Below are 16764 nucleotides of genomic sequence, written 5' to 3' on the forward strand. Positions count from 1 at the left end.
ACTTTCATATTCAGTTTAGACAAAAGTCTATAGATTGTGGCCAAAGAGGTAACGATAGATTGCATGTCTCACACTCCAAATAGTTTTTTTGCATGACACGTTTTACAGCCACGGATTATTATTGTGTTAATTTGAGAAGCTGTCTTGAGAAATAGAATTGAAAGCCGTTTCTATTCACAATTCGGTTTAGCAGGGCAATGTGTGATGCATGAAATCACACAAGGAGAATACAAGAGAAAAAGTGCATTTTTATTATTGAGGGTTTGCCCAGATGTTTCAATGGAGGGAAAGCAGCAACAGTCCTCCCTCTGCACTGATGCTCAGAGACTAAAGGACAAAAAACAGGACTCCTCAATATGCCCCTCCCATCCAAACTGTAGAAACCAGGCTTGTTCAAAAATTCCCAAAAAGCCTCAACATACTTTCTTGCGAAATTTCCTTCTCAAAGTTAAAAAACAAAACAAAAACGGCAACAGGTAATAACACCTATATAAAGGCGATAAAAAAATGTATGCATTGAACACACAAGTAACAAAGACCCCTGTAAAAGAGAGAACATGTCTCGCCGAATAATAGTCTCTGGGTCAACTGGAGGAAGAGCTTAACTTCTCCATTCCTCTGTCTTCTCTCCCGTCACTCGTTTCTCCTTGTGAGAAAGAGGTGGGAGGAGCCGACGTTGCAAGCACTATGATGTCGCCGCCACCTATTGGTCAGACGGGACGAATGGCTTGCGAGGAGGCGTGTCCCGCACAGCCCCTCCTCTCTCGGGGGGTAGGGGCTAATCAGAGTCCGAGTCACTGCTGTCCTCTGAAGAAGAGCTGCTGTCTCCCTCTGATCGGTCATCGTCATCATCCTCATCGTCGTCATTCTGCGTACGGAGAAAGCATTTAGAATGTTGAAGAGAGGATCACAACCTCGATCTGAATAAACCATCACAGCAGGAATGAGTCAGGCTGTGGATAATGGCTTTAAATAGCGTAGCGGGGCACACAAAAAGAAAGTGCCGACTGACCCTCAATTCCAAACTCACCTCGTCGTCGTCGTCGTCATCATCGTCGTCATCGCTGTCGGAGCTGCCCGACGTCTCGTCATCATCCTCCGAGTCAGACGAATTAGTCTTGTCGTCGTCGTCATCAGAGTCCGATGTATCCTGCTGGAGACCGAAGGCGCACGGTGACATTCACCAAGTTACGAACAATCAAACTACAAACTTATGACCTACACAACTACTAGGACATACTGTACATCTACTACGCAAATTAGAATCCTATGAACACTGGGGTGAACACACAAGAATTACACAAGAATAAATAGCAGGTAAATCCACTGGCGTACCAGAGATGCACGTGCCTTCCCCTTCTAACAACTCCGCCCACAGCCCACCAGGACTTCACATCCTGATCGCCCATGCACATGTCAACCCCTCCAAAACTGCCGGAGTGTGTGTGTGTGTGTGTGTGTGTGTGTATGTATGAATTAATATATATACACGAGTGATTCTGTGAGTGATGGACCACGTGTGAGGGAGTGAGTGAAGATGGTTACCTTGGCACGGTACGCCATGGCCCGCTTGCCCACCCCGACCCCCGCTGCTCCGGCTCTGGCACCTACCGCCTTCCCCTTCGCCGTCACACGCACTTTCGTCCCCGGCCCCCGAGCTTTGGTTGTGCTTCGCCGTTTCTACAAGGGGAGTAGGGAAAAGGAAGGATATATATGGACACAGTTCAAGCTACTATCTCACTTTCACTTTCTTTCCCAGCAAATCTATCTATCTATCTATCGTCGAAACCATCTTTAAACTATTTCCACAACCAAAATAAGACTGTCCAAGCCCATGAAGTTCTTCTGGAACATATTTTTCTTGTTCAACTGTCTAACCCTATCAGAACCCAAAATATAAGCTTGTTTTACTCCATTGTTTATAAACCATGTAATTGTAAACAAACACTAAATAGCTTCAAAATATGGTTAAAATTATAATTTTTTAATCTCAGAGATAGTAAATCCTTGCATCCATAGCTCCGTCTATGAATTTGAAAGTGGTTACATTTCTCCCCCATCCCTCAGCTGTTTACCAAAAAGTGGTGAGGAGACCGCTTTATTGTTTGAATCGCAGATTTCCCTTTAACATAACATTCACAGTACATGCTTTAACCCTCACAGTACATGCTATTTTATGCCCCGATCTCAACATTTCAAATATCCCTTAGACATGCCACAACACACACAATCATTATGTAAACAACTACGTCAGAACCCCTCCAGCCATCCAGCCATAAATAACCTGATTGTCTTAAGTTGCCTGTACTAGTGAGCATACAGGCAGATAGATGGATATATAGATAGGGGGATGTATAGATGAAAGAGGGGAGGGATCGAGAGATCAAGTTATACTGAGAAAGCAGTCGTGACTGGCAATAGGAAGAAAGCATGATGGCTGAGTCGTTGAAAGAAAGTGAGATGGAAAAAGAGGGTAGGATAGCCAGATAGATAAGAGCAGATTATACAGTTATGATAGATCGATGAGAAGTATAGATCAATACAATTATGAGGTTAATCAGGATGGGTTTTTCTAAGTAAAGCGGTTTTATGAATAATCATAAGGGCCTATTTGGACCTGGTCTGGGACTGTTGTCATCCTCCTCGACTCCACCTGCCAATTTCCCTCATTATCCCTTCTTCTCTCGACACCAGCTCATGATCCTCGTACCCCCAAAAAAACTCCTCTTCACTATCGATTGTCCAAATTAAACACATTCTCTGTCGTTCGCCATTTCTTACTGTTTTCATCACGCTCCATTTCGCTAGCTGATACTTGCTAGCTATTTACTTTAGCTGTTTAGACCGCAATACACGTTTCTATGCAAATTACAACCAACCTATTTACCTAACATCCACAAAATGCATTATAAAGTATACATTTCTGGTGAATAAAGTTGCACACTCTAGTCTAGAATGTTGACAGTTTCGCCGCTTTATTCAACCGTTGGCACTAAATGAGTTAAGGTTTTTGAGTTAAGTTTTGTTTTTAACACCATGTTAACTACTGAGAGTTTTGGGAGTTACAGTTGAAGAGTTTAAAAAGTATAACAGGTATCGAATTATTTTTTACTGGGTTCATAATGTTTCGTTGTCTGCACATTTGGATCGGTGTGAATAGTATGGAAGTTGTAAAGGGCAGGCAGTGGCCGTCCAATAAATACATCTTTTGGTTTCCATAGACCTCCATGTTAAAATATGTCCTTTCAAGTTTGAATACTTTTTAAACTATCATGAGTTATACAAAACAAATTCAAAACAAGGAGTGGTAGTTCTTGGTTAAGTGGTTGAAAGTGGTCTCAGAACTGGTAGCCAAGAGAGAGAGAGTGCATTGTTGTGTAATCAGAAACACCTGATGCCCCTTATTTGGTGCCCTGAAATAACTTGTACAAAAAGGGTTGTAATGTCAGGAAACATGCCTGTGCAATAAATAATATAACATTTACTCTTTGGAGTGCTGTCCATATTTCGTGTGCCATAATATTCTGGTATCATACACCCAAACATGCATTTTGAATACGTTTTTGGAATGAGCATGTTGTTTCTTTAATTCATGGCTACACAGTGCGACATGCAATGTTGCACTTAAGAGTGAGTTACTCACCGTGGTGGAGAACTCTTTATAGATGGCTCGCTCCTGAGGCGTGAGAGACTGAAAACAATGAAAGAAATACAGAAAAATTAAGAGAGATAAACAAGGAGACAAATACTAGTTATGTGTACCCTATAAGCAAAACACATCATCTTACATGCTTAAAAGGTATTGTCTTCTATTAAGGCATTTTTTTTTGTCATTGACATTTTCCTCAATATTGACTGAAATGTCATCTAAGAAACATGGCAAGAATAAAGGTGCAGAAAATAGGAGACATTCGTCTGGTCTTTTATTTGACCCCTTCGTCTGTGGAACTACGGGATATTTAATGTGGCCTCTGACCTACCTGAACCCAGGCCTCCAGCTCAGCCTTGTATTCGATCTGCTGCTCCTCCACCAGCTTTTTGTACTTGTCCTTCTGGCTCTGGCTGAGCTTGTGCCAGCGCTTGCCAATCTCCACCATGCGTTCCTTCAGGCTGAAGTGGTTCAGCTCACCGTTGGTCAGCAGCTCCTGGGAAAACATCTGGTAACCGCTCCTGCACAGGGAGGGGGACGGCAGTGTCAGATTAGAAACAATAAGGGACCAAGGAAGGCACACTAGAAAAGAGGAGAATGAATGAGGAGAACTGACAGAAAGAAAGAGAGAAATAAAGAAATGAATTGAATAAAGAAAAAGATATTTGAAAGAAACAAGTCTCTTCAAAGTAGGTTGGTTAGCATATTCACCCAACAAGTGGGACAATTGTATACATTAACCCTAAAGATCACTCACACTGGTGGCTTCTTGGGCTCCCCTTCAAATTTGGGTTTCCTTTGGCCCTGTCCAGGCTGGGGCGTTCTCATCTCCAACAGCTCCCTCTGCAGGACAAACCCTGTCATTACACCATGGGCAGAGTCAACCTCACAAACACACATTCCAATGCATACGATTCATGAGAATACACAATTCCTCAACACAGGACAGTCCAATGGGTATATAATACAGATGACATATTTCAAGACTAGGGATGGGTGCGAGTTTTTACTAATCGATTAATTGATGGTAGCCAGTGTCGATTAATCGATTCATTGACCCCATAATTTCGACAATGACAATTTTGCTCCTTTTTTATTACGACTGCAGAGCTCTTGCTTGACCAGCCTGCCAGGAGTGATTTAATAGTGAAAGTGAGTGAATGAAAGAGCAGGGTCTGCTGCTGTCCACCCTCAATCTCAAAGACAAGTGGCTTGCTTCAGTTCACAAATCCCACTGAAAATTAGGGGGAAAGGTGGTGTTTTTCGATTGATCGATTACCTATTTTAAAATTGGATGCCAGCGACTGACTTATAGATTAATTGAAAAATCTAACCCATACCTGTACAAGACAATCTATATTTCCTCTCTAGTCAAAAGTCCAGCCCCTTCACTTGTCTGTAAAATATAGAAGTGGGTCTTGGACAACGTAAATGCCATTGGGTTACATGAATTCTGTGATTAATGCCCCCATAACTGACCCCTCGCAAGTGGGGCAGCACTTTTAACTAGAACAGAAAGTTGCAGACTGTGCCTTTAAACACCGCATCACATTTGAGTTCAACAAATAAAAACACATAAGAGACACTGTCAAGACATTGTAAAATGGAAAGAAGCGGAACTAACAAAGAACATATAGAAGAATAGAGATAACACCAATGCATCCAGCTGGGAGGGGCCGCCGACTCCGATCTCTGGGGGGCTTGAATGGGAGAACGGGGGGTGGGTAAAGAGAGGGGAGGGGGCGACCAACATTTTGACATTTCTTCAGCACACTGGAGAAGACAGCGGTCAAAACGTCTGGTCACTGACCACGGGCCGGTACTGAACCTCGTATCGCTTCTGATCCTCGGCCGCTTTTTTGATCCACGGAATCTTCTCCTTCTTCTCCATGGCCTTCCAGGCTGCCTCCATGGCGCACTGGGCTTTCTTGCGGTCACTCTGTACCAGAGGGAGACAGAGTCATCTTTCCTGTGAGGACTGTACTTCACTGCTTTCAGTGTATTTTCCAGGTACTCGCGTACCCAGGCACTTGACAAGCTTTTTCTTACGGATTCTAAAACCATTATGTATTGACAGTGCCGGGAAGCGACTACATACATGCCAAGGACATGCCATGCAGTATGCTCCTGCAATGACCACACTCAAGTTCATGGCAGGTTACTGTATATATATATATAATCAAACTTAGCAAGTCATTGACATTGGACATTCAAATAATAAATAATAATAATAATACAGTTTACTAAACTGCCGTTGCCCCCTCCAGATAAGCAGGGATGACTGTTACACAACAAGGCTCTGATTTACTTAATGAGCTTATGTACAGTGGTCATCAGAGGCCAGGTCCTGGCTTGCAATGTTTATGTTCTCTCCACCCCTCTAACCCAGTAGCTGTGCCTCTAACCCAGTAGCTGTGCCTCTAACCCAGTAGCTGTGCCTCTAACCCAGTAGCTGTGCCCCAGGTCATGTTCCTCTGTCTCTCACCCTGTACTTCGCCAGGTAATCTCCTATTGCGCTTTGTTGCCACATCTCCTCAGCAGTCTTAGGCGTTTCGGGGAGTTTTGTCCTCTTCTTGCCGTCACGTTTCTCTTTTGCTGTGCCTGTGTGCACCCAGTGCTCGAGCTCAGCGTCACGACACCGTTCCTAAAAATGACAAAGACGTAGCATAAATGTCACAGACCTAGCATAAAACAGATTTCCACTCTTCCTCACCACTTGACAGGTGACACAACCTAACAGTAACTCGACAGAAGACATTACCAAACATTCCCAGTGGCGGAACAGAGTGACATACCTGTACTTTTTTAAGACTCAGCTTGGTGGAGGGAGACTTGGCTCTATGGGGGCTGCCAGCCCCCATGCCCAACCTCGAACCCCCCAACTTCTCCTCCGTTAGCACGCGATCCCTCTCCTCCTCTGGGAGACTCTGGGGGAAACAGCACCAACATGTGATGTACTGTGATGCACTTGATTTTGGGATACTGGATGTGTTGTACACGTATGGTTATGCTGACATAGTGTAATCACTGTAGACTTCATTCTCAAATGACAAATTGTAAATAAATAAATAATAATCATCATAATTTTGTACTCACCTCTAGAAACCTCTGCAGGTCGATGTCATACTGCTTCTTTTTCTGTAGGCAGACAACACAGCCAAGGAGAAAATAAAAGCATCAATCAGATTTGCATGTGACAAATAATACATTGACTGTCATGGCTCACTCATTAAACTGCTTGTCCTTGGGGAGAAAAATAACAAAGTAGCAAACACTAAAACGTTAATTTGAAACTAATAAAGGCCAAAAGTGAAGGCGTGGAGGTGGGTGGAGGGGACTGATCTAGGCTGGGTGGTGGAGGGGACTGAACTAGGCTGGGTGGTGGAGGGGACTGAACTAGGCTGGGTGGTGGAGGGGACTGAACTAGGCTGGGTGGTGGAGGGGACTGAACTAGGCTGGGTGGTGGAGGGGACTGAACTAGGCTGGGTGGTGGAGGGGACTGAACTAGGCTGGGTGGTGGAGGGGACTGAACTAGGCTGGGTGGTGGAGGGGAAACACTGCAGTTGCCTATGTGGAGTTAACGTGATAAAAGGCACTGACCTGCTCGCAGCGTTTTTGAAACATGTCTTTCTCTTTCTGCGTCATCATCTTCCACTGCTTGCTGCACAGCACCATGCGCTCCGTGCTGGGAACGTCCTTCATGTTCACCATCAGCTCAGCGCAGTACAGGGAGTACCCGTTTCTGGAGACCACAACCAAAGCTCAAAGCTCAGCACAATAGAGACGACAGCTACTGTAGTAGAAGTCAATCTGGGTTACGATTCAATCTCAGGTGAGTTCCTGAAAGCTTCATGGCCACTGTAACGTGGTACTTCATTTCCCTATAACGACCGTGGCCCAGACCACTTGTAGAGCATAATGCTTCATTTGCAGAATTTTGTTTGCTCACACCGATTAGCTTGACCATCAAACATAGATTGTTACTCTCTAGGGCCTGGGTTGTAGAAAGAAAGTGCCACAGTAGCTAGAGATCTTTGGGGAAACTCACACCAGACAAACTGCCCCCTTCCACTGCCCTTGTTAATCAGATAGGATTGAGCAGATGTAAGCAACATGGTGGAGAGTGCACCGTGTTTATCTGGGTTAGGCATTATTACATTGTGAAAGGAAGGGTAAGTTCAAGGGAAACTTATTGGATTAGAATGCTACTTGGGTTCTTGTCTTATTGAACTGATCTAAAAGTTTCAGGGCGAAACAAGGTACAGATGATCTGTTTCTACAGTGGGGAGCAAACCAGCCATGTCAGCGCATTACAGAAAACCACTACTTAACAACTGATTCAAGATTCTTAAAAAACATAGCACAGAGTTTTCTGGTCAGAAGAAACTCTCAACCCCTTTCAAGAGGGGAAAAAAAACTTTGTTTGTGTTTTCAACATGGCAAAGACTTACGGGGGTGGTTTGGTGGGCCTGCCGTCAAACTTGTCCTTGAGCTGCCGCTCAGCTTTGGTAAGGACCGACTTGACATGCTCATCTAAGTTCAGGTCTGGGTGTGCCTCGTGGTAGGCTCTCATACTACCCTGCAGAGACAGCAAGAGATTCAGTCAAACATGGAGACATTGGAAAAATGGAGGAAGGTTATCTCCACATTAAGAATCGTCTCTGAAACACTGGCAAATATCTTGTCATCTATTTTGATTTTAGCTATAATACTAAATACCTCAGAAGAGGGGCCAAAGTGCATTCTATTCCCTAGGTTGTGCAATGTACGATGGAGTAATGGTTGCTAAAAAGTGTGTTTTTGTTTATGTATGCTCTTATGAAGGTCTTGCGACCGAAAGCTTAACTCAATAAATTCAAAAAAGTGCATTCATCTATAACTAATAACATATGTTGCTAGAAAACATCTATCTTTCCACATCACCTATCCTCCACACACACTGAATGTATCAGCACTTCACAGTGGTTTAAGCTACATATAATAATAATAATAATAATAATAATAATAATTTCATATTCATGACTTGCACCACTGTTTTAGTGTGGCCGCCATATTGACTCCCCAATCACTCAGTAGTGATGGGAAGTTTGTTTTGTTTTACTGGGAGGTTTTACTGACTCTAACTGACTGTCTTTTCGAGTCGTTCAGTCAAAAGAACAAATCTTTCGACTCATTAGATTCAGTAATGCCCAGAGCACGCAGGACCGCCTACCAGCGAACGATTAACTGAAAACTCGAAAGAATCATGATTCTACAAGCCTCTCTCTCACATCTCATTCACCGTAGGGGCACTAGGTTTATTACTTTAGAGCTGTCATTTGTGACTGAGACTTTGAACTGCTTCAAACACTTTTAATTTGTGATTGCTAGGCATACAAATACGATTACCATAAATCGTCTTTTAGTAGCCTGGGCGTTTATATCGTGTAACCACAGAGCGCACCTGGCGTGTGTTTGAGATAGGCTACTCGCGTCGCTGTTGGCAAACTGCCACTCAAACCCGCGATATGACAGAGCTGAATATATCATACAGATAGCCTACTGAGAACAAATATCCACCAATATTTAAAAAAAATGATAACGACAAACGAAACTAAGATTATTCATACAACATGTTCTAGTTCCCCTGAACCAAGTAGTCACAAGAAAAACAGTATAAATAAAAAGAAATCGGTAGACAGTAGGTAGTCGGCACACGTATCCGAGCCGCTGAGATGGAGGAGTGCTCGTATTAATCCTGCTGTAGGATTGATTCATTGCGACCATTAAGTCAAACAAACGACACAAATGAACAAGTCACTCAGAAAACGAAATCATGACTCTCGAGTCAGTAAAAAGAGTCTCTCAAAAAGAACGACATCATAGGAGTGATTTTCCTTAAAACCCATTCTACAGAATGTAGAAAATCACAGTTTTCACATATGTATACACTGGTATGGCGCTGGAGACAATGAATGTGATATTAAAAAATGGTGACGTGTCCCTTTAAACCTCCTAACTTTGATGAAATCAAAGCACTTTCTCTCGTTGACACAAATGGCGCTCTGCTGAAAATCGTGAGTCAACTGGGCGCGCATCACTGTCTATGACGTCATGTGTCAAATTGACTGTCAATTTGAGCCTTTCACCTTCTCACCTCATAATCTTTCTGTAGCTCCAGGGCCTTGCTGATCCACTTAAGTCTCTTCTTATCAGAGAGCTGGGACCACTGTCTCCTCAGGGCCTCCTTGAGCTCCTTCTGGCTTACCTGGCAACAAAAGTGAATTGGTTATTGTGGGATGAGTGTTCAATTCAGTACTTGTAAAAGTCAGGTTCCCCTGGATACACTTACATCAGGGTGTAGCTTCATGTAGGTCTTCTTCTCATGGTTGTACCACAACTGCTGGGGTGTCTTGGGCTTCTCTGGGAGGTCTGACTTCTTCTTCTCCTCTATCAACTCGGGATGGTCCTCTCTGAGGTGAAATAGAGCCAAGAAAGGGCAGAGTTTGTTAAAGGAGCATTAAAAGCATTGCATTTAAAGTGCAATAATCAAATCAACTCAACATCTGAACTAGAGCAAGTTGTCTAAACTTTAATATTTTTAATAGCTTTTAATAACTAAGTAGTCCACTAAGACCGCCCACCATGATGATGGCTGATCATCATGACAAATGTCAACAGGAGAGAGAATGACACTCACTTGAATCGTGCCATATTCTTCTCAAACGACTCCTTCTCTCTCTGAAACTCTGTGATGTACTTTTGCTGTGGGGAACAAAACATAAATCCATAATTGGTCAGTAGCAGAACATCTATTTCATTCCATCTCTTCATAGGAAATAATGTTCTCTATTTTTGACATTGTTGATGGGATGGAATCAGTCTTTGAATAAATATTTCTTCAAAAAAACATGATAACAACAAATTGACCTTCACCTTTTTCTTCTCTGGGAGCTCCTTGTATTTCTTGGATAGAATTTTGGTGAGGTCCAGGTTGCTCATCTCTGGATGGATCTTGGCATACTTGGCTCGCTTCTCCATGAAGAACCGGAAATATGGTGTAAGGGGCTTCTTTGGGAAGTCTGGGTGGGTCTTAAAACCGGAGGAATATAGCATAATTGTCATTCACACAACAATTCACCCACAAAAAGGCAAGTCCACTAATTTAGCAAGTCTACTACTCCAACTAAGCATTATATCATTACATTTCATACGTACAAGAAAAAATCTGATTCTTTACCTTCAACTTCTTCCCTTTGTAAGGGTTCTTCACATACTCAATGGCATCAACTATGAGCTCCGTCAAGGTCCTGTACTTCCGTACCTAAAGCCATAAATAAGTCAGACATACAGTAAACCTCCAAATGAAACTCACATTTATATACATTTTCCCTTTTAGTGATTGCAGCAATACAACTACAGAGATCAATTTACTGTTGACATATCTACTTTATATCACAGGGCAATTCACTTACAACTCTGCCCAAATTCCTAATTCTACATTTCTAGCCACATTTCTAGGAGAGGAACATCGCAGTCACACACATTCATTCTCATGTCTCCCTTTACAGATGGATGAAAAACATATTTAGAAAAATGTATAAAGCTCTTGTGTTTGTAAATGCTTCCCACATGATTTTCATTTACTGTAGGTCAAAGTTTGCTGACTCAGTCTTCATATACATTCAAATGGCCTTTCTGTTCCCCCGCTACACAGTGAATTCTGATTGGCTAACCTCTGTGGACACCTGTTGCCACTTCTGTTTACACATGTCACTGGTGAACCCTCCAAAGCAGACCTTCTCCCAGTCAAAGTGAGACTCTGTGGTCTTGTACTTCATGGCATCCACATCAGGCAACAGGCTCCGGATCCTCTCCAACAGAATCAGGCAGTCCTCCTTACTCCACGCATCCCCAACTGCATAGGTACAAGCACAGACAGGGCAGTTTAAAGTTGTTTTGACTGGCCCCTCATTAGACACAATTTAACCTTGTGCTGACCCAAAATAAAACACTATAGGCCCAACCGAGAAATGTATGGTCAAATCCAAATTGATCAATCAAATGTGAACGGAATTCAACAGATGCATCTAAACAAAAGTATTTTGACTATATCACCTTTTTCAAGGCAAGATAACATGACTAAGGTGAAGAAAAACAGGTTTAACTGTGCGAGATCTCCAGCCAAAATATAAGTTTATAGTCTTTGATCTTAACAAGAATCACAGGTTTGGAGGAATGGCATTCAACAAGAGATAGTCCAATATTCCACATGTTGGTAATGAACATGGACATGTTACATCAGCCTACCTGGCTCGACCTTTATCCGGCCAGTCTGTGGCGCAGAGGATACACTGCTGCTGCCATTCATAGTGCAGTGTCTGAGGGCAGATCAACTGACCCGCTTTCTGACGACTCTGAAACCCAAGAGAAAACAGTTTCATTCAATCACTTTGGTTTAAACCTGAGTTCTGCCATTGGCGAAAACTATGGCCAAACATGGGAGACGTTCAGAGACAAGAGACACAGCCTACCTTCGAGCTCTGCGCGTCAAAAACAGCAATATGCGTAAAAGGTTGATGTTTCAATGTTTCAAGAGCTCTTCTGACTTCTTTCCATCTATACAAACACACGACTACGTCGAAATACTGTATCGGACGCTATATCACTGTCCGATATATACTGTATCGGATGATATATGTTAAAGCACTTTCGCACAACCTTTGCGTCGTACAAAGCAAGCAGACACTCGCTTTGATATTTTGTGGCCAACAGATCAAAGTAGCCTATAGTAGCGCTCGGAATAACGGAGCCTATAGTAGCGCTCGGAAAAACAAATGCGACTTTGTTTTTAATAGTAACGATCATGGTTACAATTCACTATCGTTGCATGCCATCGTGAAATCTTAAATTAAAATTATTATTATTCAAAGAATTATTAATCAATAACATATCGTCTTTCCCATTCCTTTTCCCAAATGTGTGAATGAAATGACAATCATGGGAACTGACCTGTCAAATAAGCATTTGCATTACATTTTTCAATGTGGCAGTATTGTATCAGATAGTACGATACAAATGAAAAGTCAAATAGACTTTTCTTTTTCCAATTTGGCAGGCATTATGCGTACTCAATCATGATAATGCAATAAAGCATTTTTAATTGTCATTTTCATTTAGTCACAAACAGTGCATCGGCCTACACATTTGGGGAAAGGAGTTACAAACACGATATTGATTAATCATTTGCCGCTTTGAATTTCATATTTCATGATGTCAGGAACATGCTTCTATAATGATCAGAGCAAAGTCAGTCATCAACACTGCGGATGCTCCGCCTCTCCCACCCACCTCCCCAGCCCAGAGGAAATAACATCGCCTTCCTTTAGTCTGGTGGAGCAGAATGACACAGAATGCGATGAACAGAGGATACAGTCATACAGATCAATATTGTTGTATTTCAACGGCAGCCCAATGGATACACTCTATTTATTCGTCCGGCGATGCGTTTTGGAATGTCATTTCAAAGGCCTCAGTCAAGCGACGCTACGGTGAGGGTTGCATACTGATAGGATGCCGAGAGAGCAAACTGCAGCCTTTGCCAAGATGACATGAGACTACAATAAACTACTGTGGTGTGAAGCAGAAGTTCAATTGTAGTTGGTTATATGGGTTTGAAAATGGAACGAGTGTGCTGCCGAATCCAGCAAACCAGACACGGGCGTTTCCGAAACTGAAGCCTCGGTCTCGACTCCGGACAGGAGGGACGAGGGTCTGCAGTCCTCCCAGCCCCACCACCGGCCACGATGGTAACTCCAAGACGGAGGCCAAACTAACCTAAACTGATCCATGCTAGGTTTTTTTTCTTTATTTTTTCCTTTGATAAATAAATTATACATTTATTGCATTATTTCTTCTCTCTTAATGGTTCATTATTTCTACATCAAGGGTTGCTGCAGATATGTATGGTTAACTATGACAAAGTGAGTCAAGTCGTGAGGCCGTTACATGGTTATGTCTGTCATAATAGTCCAGGCAGGCGAGGGAACGTCTCCCGAACGGGCCAGCCGGAAAAAAGGTTCAGCTGGGGGGGATGCGCCTTCGCCTGCCTTCCCGCTTTGCGTTCCTCATTGGCACGAACCCGCAGAGAGCCTCTACAGAAAGTAAAGGAGCCTACGCTGTAGCCTGAACTCTCAACAACATTTAAATACGTTTTCGAAGCTATTGTTTTCCCACATCAGACCTTAGGCTTGACGATATGAAACCAAACTAGACAGGCAAAATATAATTGAAAGAAGAAAAAAATATGCCATGACATTTGGAATAGCAAAAAGCTCCACTGACAGCAGTATAACTAAATCTTTTAGAATATTGCTGCAACACTCCATGTGACAGGCTGGAGCGCTCTGGAACAGAACGGATAGAACGCCTGGAACAGCTTCAACATTCCGTGGCGGCTGAATCGGGCTGCCAGAAACTGCGCGTACACCCCCGCCCGCTTCCCCCAAGCGGTGGCGCAGCTGTGCAGCCGACCGAGGCGCCGCTTTCCCGGTGTGCAGTGTCATAGCCCGCTCACAAGGTCAAACTTCGAAAAAACAAGTTATATTTTCGAAAATGACACTGCACTAAACGGTCACATGCTAGAATCTGCACGCAGATGGTTAGCAAATAATCTCAGTCTGGATAATAACAGGCCTACAACTATGAACACTGTAATATAGGTTACAGTGCATACACGAGTCACCATTAAAATGTCTAGAAATCGTGGCATCACTATTTTAATGGGTAATTTTAGTGTCTCGCTAAATGTGTCTTGGAACACCGAGCGTTCGGTGCTTGCTACCCCAGTAATGGCGCCCTTATTCCGGCAAGAGTTAACGTAGCTTCCGCTGGCACGAAAAGCCCGTTTGTTTTTGCCACACCAAATTTGCTTAAGATACATTTAAATACCAAGTCAATGGAAAAGAATACCTCCAAGTCGTCGCAATTTCCTTTAAGACTGAATAAGGCAGATTTTGTAATTTGCATCGTTTTGCAAGAAAACTGTTTTCATGTAAAAATTCGCAGATGATTGCAGAACGACCAGTCTCAGTGATTGTATTGTCTAAACGCGCTTATTAATACAAATTATAGAAATGCTTTTACTGGCTCCAGATTGCTGAAAAACAGCTAGGCCTACATGAGCGGGTTCCTCTGCTTGTTCTCGCCCAAAAGCTCTCACTGCAGAGCCGCCATGAGTGTTATAAAGACTCGGGGACAAACGACATGAAAACCGCTTGTATCGTCGTCAAAACACAAGTATTCACTCACCTTTCGTTGCAGTTAAGAACCAGCGCGTTACTACAAAGCAAGGTTTTCGTGTTAATTATTTTAGGGTTGTTTAGTGTGTGTTTTTTTCCAGCCGTAAACCCCGGGGAGTCAGGTCGAAACGGATCCGACAAAAGGAGCGTCTGGTTCGGTATGAAACTCCGCCCAGCGCCGCAGGGGGAGGAACTCCGAGGGAAAACATGCGAGAAAAAAGGAGACAAAGGCGGAGGCTAAAACTAAAAACATACGGCAGTATCTAGCTTGCGTGAATGACGGTACTGTGTTATATGTTTTGTTTATAATAATGCAGGTATGTTTTGTTTGCATGTTGTACTGATTGATTGTTGATATTTTTCTTTTTTTAATTATCTGAGTTAGTGTCTCATAAGACGTTGACTGTAGAGTCATTTGGCCAGACAAGCCGACCCGACACCCCTACTAGCCAAAGTCGAGAGTCCTAACCCGATTAGTCCTAGCGCCCACGTCTCGCCAAAACAGAGGCCCACACTATCATACTGCACTTGAGATCCAGGCCAGAGATCATGCGATTTACATTTTCCATGCATGGTCAAAGACAACGCAGGCTTCTAGAGACCTTTATAATGAGGACATTTAAAGTTGTATGTACACGCAGGTAGGCTAGTTTGCACACAAACGAGGCATCTCTAAACTTACAACTCGAATCCGGAACACACTACGACACGGAAATGCTAACGTTTCGTGAACACTCATGAAAGTGCCGTCACGGTGCCGTTGACGTGAAACGGGCCAATAATAAATAGGGTGGGGAAGGCGACGTCTCACACCCCCTGCAAAAGGTAGTCTACCTCCAAAACCTCCATATCTGTTACCAAAGGAGGATTGGATGAATTATCTACACTACGGAGATTTATATATTCTTTTCACACACACACACGCACACACACATATCTTGGAAGGACTTGTTGAATTAAACAACATAACCAATAAAGTAATAGTTTTTCTTATTTTGATTATGATAAGGTACAAAAATAATAATTCTACTCTTATTAACATATGTAGAAGTCATATTCATAATAATCAATTGGATATTTAATCATTTGCAAATTCTCAAAATGGATGATTTTGCAACCACTGCACCTTTGGCTGTTAACATTTCTAGAAACTAAAACCTCACAAAACAGTTTTTTTTTTCGATCTGAATAGTTTTTTCACTGTCTGGAAACATGATCTGATAGAGGTAGAGACCGTTCTATTTAAGAATTAGATTTGTATCGCTTTTCAATTTTTTAAATATAGTTAGACCAGGGCAAATGTGTTTACCATCACATCATTCAGTCGTTACCAAACAATCCATTTTAGTTGAAAATGAAATTACAGAAATTGTGTTTTAAGATATTACATTTTAATGTGTATGAAATCAGATTTTTTTATCATCATATTTATTGACCTTTTTCATGCCTAAATGTGATGGTAATGATACCATAATGAATGGGAATTACATTGTTTGGTCACAAATTGCAGGGCTTCTAGCATGTTCATATCATATAATGTATCCTAAATACACACAATGAAAACATCATTTAAAAATGTCAACATAAATTGATGAAATTATAGTCTATTTGGTAATGAAGTACAATACAAATATTCTCTTTTGAAGTCATATTGACCTTGATTTTTCTTACATTTCTGGACATCATCACCTGATCCTTCTCTCCACCCTCTCAAAACCGGGAATCTCTGGCTCTGCACTCTCCTGGTTTGCATCCTACCTGGCCAATCACTCTTACCAGGTGACGTGGAGAGGATCGCTGTCCTCTCCACAAGCCCTCACGACTGGGGTCCCCCAG

At 42.5% G+C, this 16764-nt stretch overlaps 1 protein-coding gene across 3 annotated transcripts; it reads right to left on the reverse strand.

Annotated features, from left to right (window-relative positions):
* Nucleotides 1-228: 228 nt before the first annotated feature.
* ubtfl (upstream binding transcription factor, like) lies at nucleotides 229-15077 on the reverse strand. 3 transcript variants are annotated; one of them, XM_083672108.1, is made up of 20 exons: nucleotides 14939-15077; nucleotides 11939-12045; nucleotides 11365-11546; nucleotides 10869-10952; nucleotides 10565-10720; nucleotides 10329-10393; nucleotides 9981-10101; nucleotides 9786-9896; nucleotides 8101-8228; nucleotides 7250-7391; nucleotides 6746-6787; nucleotides 6445-6576; nucleotides 6135-6293; nucleotides 5478-5588; nucleotides 4407-4492; nucleotides 3981-4170; nucleotides 3644-3691; nucleotides 1546-1680; nucleotides 1031-1153; nucleotides 229-868 (listed from the first exon to the last, which is right to left on the reverse strand). In XM_083672108.1, exons 2-20 carry the CDS (start codon nucleotides 11997-11999, stop codon nucleotides 779-781), a joined length of 2166 nt encoding a protein of 721 aa, XP_083528234.1. In that variant the 5' UTR covers nucleotides 12000-12045; nucleotides 14939-15077; the 3' UTR covers nucleotides 229-778. The 3 variants fall into 3 exon arrangements, with proteins under 3 accessions (XP_083528234.1, XP_083528233.1, XP_083528232.1); XM_083672107.1 differs by having other exon boundaries at nucleotides 1031-1150; nucleotides 5460-5588; XM_083672106.1 differs by having other exon boundaries at nucleotides 5460-5588.
* Nucleotides 15078-16764: the final 1687 nt, after the last annotated feature.

Source organism: Argentina silus, assembly GCF_951799395.1.
Source record: "Argentina silus genome assembly, chromosome: 1".
NCBI classification, from domain to species: Eukaryota; Metazoa; Chordata; class Actinopteri; order Argentiniformes; family Argentinidae; genus Argentina; species Argentina silus.